Source organism: Echinops telfairi, unplaced genomic scaffold, assembly GCF_000313985.2.
Source record: "Echinops telfairi isolate 266 unplaced genomic scaffold, ASM31398v2 ScPeMD7_7412;HRSCAF=8450, whole genome shotgun sequence".
Classification (NCBI taxonomy): domain Eukaryota; kingdom Metazoa; phylum Chordata; class Mammalia; order Afrosoricida; family Tenrecidae; genus Echinops; species Echinops telfairi.
In genome coordinates this window covers 3,726,252-3,732,835 of record NW_022111312.1, presented here as the reverse complement: position 1 = coordinate 3,732,835, position 6,584 = coordinate 3,726,252, and the positions used below count along the sequence as shown (strand labels likewise).

Here is a 6,584-nt window from a genome sequence, read left to right as displayed (position 1 = left end):
GGGGGCGGGGGGAGCCTGGGCCTGCGCCATCCTGGAGACGCACCTGTCATCCTGCGTCTCCCAGAGGCCGTGCTCAGGAGGCAGGAAGAAACAGGTGATGTGAGTGCGATGCGGTTGCTCATGAGGTGGCGGCGTCTTTGGTCCTGACCCATAGCGGCCCGCGTGGGAGAGAACGACACACCGCCTGGTCCTGCACCCTCCTCACCCCTGTCCTCAGGTCTGAGCCCCTCGTTGCAGCCCCGGTGTCCGTGCATCTCTTCAAGGGCCTTCCTCTTTGTCGCCGCCCCCACCAAGCGTGATGTCCTCCTCCAGGGACTGGTCTCTCCTGACATGCCCAAAGCCGGTGAGATGAAGCCCCGCCACGCTTGCCTCTAAGGAGCTCTCTGGCCTTCACTTCTAGATCCAGCCTTGTCTCGGGGTGTGGTGCTCCCCCCAGACTCTGCCCCCGCTGTGGGCATCCCCGGCTGCAAACAGGGCTCCCCACGACTGCCCTACACCTACCTCAGGGGAGGCCAGGCCAGAGTGCCCCGCGCTGTCTCACTGCAGCTGGTCACCCGCCTTTTCAGCAAGCTGCCCAATGATCTTGGCTTTGAGAGTGATAAAGTGATTCTTTTTCTTCTTCTTGAAAGTAAAGATGCTTGGGAGTGAATGTCAAATACCCAGGGGGAAAAATATGCAATTCTGACGGATGGGACCCCTCCCCTCTCCCCATGATCCCTGCCAGAAACCATGCGGCGGCAGCCAGGGTACAAAGCAGAGGTTCTTTTATTAAGACGATAGAAGCGCGGAGACTTGTGTTCTAGGTAGCAAACCAACCACGTACAAAACCTTCCGGCATTGCTCCGTGACCCTTACAAAATGATTGTCTGCATGGTTTGGAGTTAAGGGTGGGGGGGAGGGGGGCCCAATGGGGAATGGGACGGCTTCACTGTAGCCAGGGTGGAGGGTATGCCCCCACTGCCTGGCTTCTTTCAGCTAGTGAAGGACGACACTGGGCCCAGCCATCATCCCCGGGCCTCAGAGTCCACAGCCCGGGTGACACCTGTCCCCTGCTCTGTGGGTTGTGTGCAACATGGAATCTAGTGACCACCTGCAGGGGCTATGGTAGCTGGACCAGCCCCTCCTACCTGTGGGGAGAGAGGGCAGGGAGTCAGGGAAATAAGACGGGGCCCAGATACTCAGGGTCAGGACAGTGTGCCTGCCTACAGCTGTCCCTCAACCCCTGGGCCCCAAATGCCCGTTTCAACACCCCAAAACTAGAAGGCACCCAGTTGTACAAATCATTTCTGCTGTGGAAGGTGGGGGGGTGTCTGAACTGGGGGTGCAGTGTCCCAAGGGCACCTCCAGGGGACTGTGCTTTGTAAGCAAATACCTGTGCGCTCTGACGAGGGGGTCAGCTCCTGGCCTGTCCACCCTGCAGTGGCGATATGGGGGGGGGCCCTGGACACTCGCCCCACCCCACCCCATCCTAGGTGACAAGAAGCAGTACAGGCAGCCACTTCCCTGCCTCCCTGAGAGCCTGCGGCCCAGAAGAGCCCCATCAGGCTACCTCCTTGGGCCTGCTCTGCCGCCACCACCGTGTCACGGGAAGCCATGTGGCACCAGGAGCCCACCGGGGACTTAACTGAAGGAGGGTCCCTCTGAGCCCACTCCTGCATTAACCAGGCCCCCCCTTTGGGCAAGCTGCATCCCCTCTCCTGCTCAGTGAGGTGGGGGCAGGGCCAAGCAGCTTCGTTGGGGGTGGGGGGAGAACCTTGAGCCTGGGCAGAAAGTTCTGCTTCCCCAAGAGGGCCTTTGAGAGGGCCACTTGGCCACCAGAGCTGGGAGCAAGCGCAGCATGGAAACAAGGGGTTGTCAGCATCCTGTGCCGCACAGCCGCCCACACAAACACCCCAGAAATACCAGCCTGGGGTGGGGCGGGGCCTTCGCCTTCCTAAGTGGTTTGGACCCTTAAAACCAGCCCTGGAGTGGAAGTGTGGGGGCTCCAGCCTGGCCTGTGAGGACTGACCACCCTCAAGGGCAGCCCTGCGGAGATGGACAGTCCTGAGGGGCCACTTCTGGACCCTCAAGTAACAGGAAGGGCACCCAGAGCCTGACCTGACCCCCACACCTCAGTGGCCCCTGGAGTTTAAGGGAGCAGAGCAAGGTGGCGACAGACCTGACCCCGCCTCTCCTGTCGTTTTCTTTCCACGTGGAAATGAATCTGCGCACGTGTGAGCGTACACAAGTGCCCGTGCACACACACACGTGCACACATGGCATCATTACAGCGTGCTATTGCATAGAAGAGATGGCTGTCCGAGCTGGGGCTAGGTGATGGTCCGGGAGCGCTGGCGGCCGCCGGGGGGCTGCTGGGCTGTGGGGACCCCAGTGCTGCCAGCGAGCAGGCGCTGCTGCTCTTCGTGCTTCCGGGCGTGCTCCTCATACCACTCCTGGGGGTGGGGAGGGGTGTGAGCACGGCGACTCGCAGCAGCCGGCCACCTGGGACCTCGCCCCCAGAGCGGAGCCGGGCCCTTCCGGTGGTGGACGGAGATGAGTCCAGCTCGTGCCGGGCGGGTTGCTCCTACCTGGATCTCTTCCTGGTACATCTTCAGGCTCAGGTCGCTCTTGGTCCTGGATCTGCGGCCCAGGAACGTCATGGTGCTTTGCTGAGCAAGAGCAGCAGAGGTTGCAGGGGCCCGGCAAGGCCACGGTCCACTCCGCCCCCCCACTCCCCTACCCTGAGCGTGCGCACCGCTGGAGGGCGGGACACGCACCCCTCGCTCCTCACCTCGTACCTCTCCATCTGGGAGAGGGTCTTGAGCAGGCGGGCGACGTCGGAAGCGGCCCCATGCACCTCCCGATACAGCTGCAGGACGCCGAGCAGCTCTTCCTTGGAGAGCTCCTTCTCCACCGTGATGCCGCTGTCCACTGAGTGAGGGAGGGGCGGAAGGAGGAACGCTGGGAGGGAGCCACGCCCCCGCCCCCGCCCCCGCGGGCGCCCTCAGCCCGCACAATGCACCCTGAGCCCTGCCCCCCACAACCTCACTGGGTCTGGAACCCACATCCCGCCCTCAACTTGCAATGTGGGAGGGGGTGCTTCCAAAGCGTGCTGCTGACCCCTCATGCACGACCTAGAGGCTGGGGGATGGGGAACGCGGGGGCCACAAAGGGCTATGAACCACAAGGTCGGCCGTTCAAACCCAGGGTGGGGAGGAGAACCTGAGCATCTGCTCCCATGCAAGTGGCAGCTAAGGAAAGCTATGGGGCGGGTCCGCTCTGCCACGCGGCGGTCAGTGGGAGTCAGAATCGGCCCTGGTGGCATCCAGCCACGAGGGAGAATCGGTGGGGGTGGGGGATTTGAATGCAGAAAAGCCGCGCTCCTCCCCACCCCTAGACAGGGTGCGGCACTGCTGGAGGCCAGGCCAGTTCACAGGCTTTGCAGGGAACAATGGGAGTGTGCACAGGGTGGCTAAGTGAGGCAGCTCTCTCCCTGGCCGTGTGTCTGTCTGACTCACAGCGACCCTACAGGCCAGGGCAGACTTGCCCCTGTGGGCTTTCCAGACTAACTCCCGGGAGATTTCAACCTTGTGGCTAACCACCCCACGTGTAGCCCACTGGGCCCCCAGGATGGTTGCTTTTTTGGGGGGGGGTTTCCTTTTTGGTCATGACTATCTGAGAATCGGTGCAGACGAGACACCCAGCAAGGAGAGCCAGAAGGCTGGGCACCCAGAGGGCAGAGCTGCCGGTCCCGTGAGTCCCCGCTACTGCCGCCGGCGCTGCACTGACCCTCCGAGTCCTGGTTCTTGCGGCTGTAGTTCATGCGGAAGACGAAGGCCTCCAGGATGAAGGCGACGATGATGGTCATCACCACCTGTGGCCAGGGGCGGAGGAGAAGCCTGTGTCCTCGGAGCTGACCGCCACCCCTCCGCCCTCCGCCCTGCGGCCCGTGGCCTGGGACCCACCATGGTCACGATGTAGAAGGTCATGAAGTAGAGGCGGCTCCAGTGCGACGTCTGAGAGGTGACACCTTCCTGGGGACAGAGGGAGGCGGGCGCATGGTGGGCCCGAGCCACGCCCCATGGCCGTTTACAGACCCTACTGATCTCACACGTCCTCTCAGCCGCCGGCACCCTGGATGCACCCCAGGACGCTGGACAGCCTTCACCCACACATTCAAGGGACCCCGGCAGGGTTTAAGGGGTGGTACCGAGAGCAGCTGGAACATCACCTCTGGCGGTGGGGCACTGGCTGCTGGGGCGTGCATGGGGACAGGGACGAAAGCCAGCCCCAGGGCATAGCAGGGAGTGGCTCCTGGTGGGTGTAGTCCCAGCCCCAGGCTCTAGCCCACCTGGGCCTCCTCGCCAGATATACAGTCCTGCAGACTCAGGACCCCATCCCTGGCTCCGAGGGCGGTGAGAAGCACCGGGACCCTTACCATGATGATGTACCAGTTGTTGACAACCGTGAGCTCGAACAGGGTCACTGGCAAGGGAGGGTGGACAGGGAAGGGCCTGGATCAGAACCACTGCCCACCTAGCATGTGTGTATACCCCACCCCCACCCCCACCCACCTCGGCCAGCTCGGGCTTGGCTCCAGGAGAGATCTGCCCCCGAGACTCCCACCACTGTGGCCTGCCTCCCACAGACCAAGTCCTTGGTCTCAGAGCCCGTGGGAGCTCAGGGCTGTGACCCAGGGACCCAGAAGCTAGGGTGGGGTGTGGGGGTGGAACAGCATCAGGACTGTTCTCATGTGGGCAGGGGTGTGCGCTGAAGGCCCCCTTTCCTCTACAGGAGCTGTGTCCAGCAGGGCAACTTCTTCCTCTCCACCCACCCAGGTCTTTCCATGGACCCAGAGCAGGGCTCAGGGGTGCTGAGCTGGTGGCAGCTGGCATTGTGGCCATGCTGGTACAGCTGGTCCCCAGGGGGCACCCTAACACTGGGCCACAAGCTCCCTGCCTCCCTCCCGCCTGGAAAAACCTTAGGACCAAGGAGTGAGTTCTGGGGCCAAAGGAACCGGGGCTGGCCTGTGGGGCTGCCCCTGCCCTCCAGCTGGCCAGAGGGAAGGCCTGGTGGCCGCCTGACAGGAGCCTACTGCTCAGTATGGGGGTCTGTCCTGTGGCTGAGCGACACCTGCCGGGGGCTTCTTGGCTCACTGAAGCTGTTGAGGATGTTGTCGAAGTTATTGAGATAGTAGTAGCCTTCCTCCACCACGGTCTTGTTGCCCACGGTGCGGTTGACCCAGCGGTAGGCATCTGCGACTGTGCTCACGCTAGGAGGGACACAGGGTAGAGGCAGAGGTCACAGAGCAACTGGCGGCTCCACTCCCAACTCACTGCCATCGAGTGGAGTCGACCGATAGGACAAGGTAGAACTACAACTGAGTTTCTGGGACTGTGACTCTATGCGGGAGCAGAAAGCTGTGTCGTCCCCCCTTCCCAACACCCCCCTTCCCCCCAACCTCCTGCCTCCACGGAATGTCTAAGCCAACCAAACCAAGACCAAGGACTTGCCCTGTGACTCTGAGGCTGGTCCTCCCTCTGCAGCTCTGGCCCTGCCCCGCATCCACCCTCACAGGGACCCGGAGCTGGCCTTTCTGAGGAGCACAGCTCGGGGACCAAGGACAGAGGGCACAGTTCTCACTGGCAGCTGAGGAGGGGAGCGAGGTCCTGAGAGGCTGGCTCCCAGCCTTCTCCCTGAGCCCAGAGACCTCGCCGCCGTGTGGCTGTCTGTCTTAACCTAACAGACTGCCCCTGGGAGGTGTGTCCCTGTCTAGTCCCAGAGATGGAGACCTAGGGCTGGAAGCCAGGGCACTCAGGCCTCAAGCGCCTTCTGGCTCTGAGTAAGCCTGGCCCCTCAGCCCCGAGGGTGGGCCCGGAGATGGTCTGACGCAGGGCCCTTTTGGATCGATCCAGTGACTATCGGGGCTGAGGCTCGAGGGGGCCGGGCCACGCATACTCACTTGCAGCAGTTGGGGTAGAGGATCCCACAGAAGAACTCCATGCCCACGATGGCGAAGGAGTAGTAGAAGATGAGCAGGGTGAGGCCCAGGCTGGGGAGAAGGGCAACAGGGCCCAGGTGAGGGGGGTGTGGGGTGGGTGGGGGCTGGCAGCCCAAGCAGCCTCAGAGCCTGAACTGACTGGACAAACATGTCCCCAGAAAGTGCCTGTAGGGGAGGGGCCTCGTGGTTTAGGCTCTGTGCCCTTCATCAGAGGCAGACCCCTTACCTGTGGAGGTAGACTCACAGGGGGCCCCTTACCTGTGAAGGTAGACACAGGTGTAAGGGAGATGATAGCCCTCTGCCAGCCCTCATAAACATTCCAGACAGGTCTTGGGGTAGGCGGGGGATCTTATCCACCCTCGCCCGGGTTCCTGCTCAGGACTGGCTCTCCCTTTGCCCTGGGTGCCCCCAGCCCCCTGGCCCTATAGGGCTAGCCTCCTGAGGCCAGGCCTGGGGCCTGGGGCCTGGGGCAGGCTGTACCTGGCCATCCGTGGCAGCAACTCGAACATGGTGTCCAGCACATTGCGGTAACGCTTCTTCAGCTTGAACAACCTGGGTGAGGGGTGGATGGGAGGTGTTCAGGTGATGGCAGGCCATGACCCAG

The 6,584-nt window shown here is 62.7% G+C and overlaps 1 protein-coding gene across 1 annotated transcript in view; it reads right to left on the bottom strand.

Moving 5' to 3' along the window:
• Positions 1 to 747: 747 nt before the first annotated feature.
• TPCN1 (two pore segment channel 1) overlaps positions 748 to 6,584 on the bottom strand; it is a 68,457-nt gene continuing 62,620 nt past the window's right edge. Inside the window, exons 18-26 of the mRNA XM_030887425.2 lie at positions 6,461 to 6,532; positions 5,942 to 6,031; positions 5,136 to 5,251; positions 4,418 to 4,464; positions 3,945 to 4,013; positions 3,769 to 3,853; positions 2,771 to 2,910; positions 2,568 to 2,648; positions 748 to 2,432 (exon numbers count right to left, since the gene is read on the bottom strand). Of these exons, the coding sequence (XP_030743285.1) occupies positions 2,310 to 2,432; positions 2,568 to 2,648; positions 2,771 to 2,910; positions 3,769 to 3,853; positions 3,945 to 4,013; positions 4,418 to 4,464; positions 5,136 to 5,251; positions 5,942 to 6,031; positions 6,461 to 6,532 (823 nt within the window). The 3' untranslated portion in view covers positions 748 to 2,309. The remainder of the gene's footprint in view (positions 2,433 to 2,567; positions 2,649 to 2,770; positions 2,911 to 3,768; positions 3,854 to 3,944; positions 4,014 to 4,417; positions 4,465 to 5,135; positions 5,252 to 5,941; positions 6,032 to 6,460; positions 6,533 to 6,584) is intronic.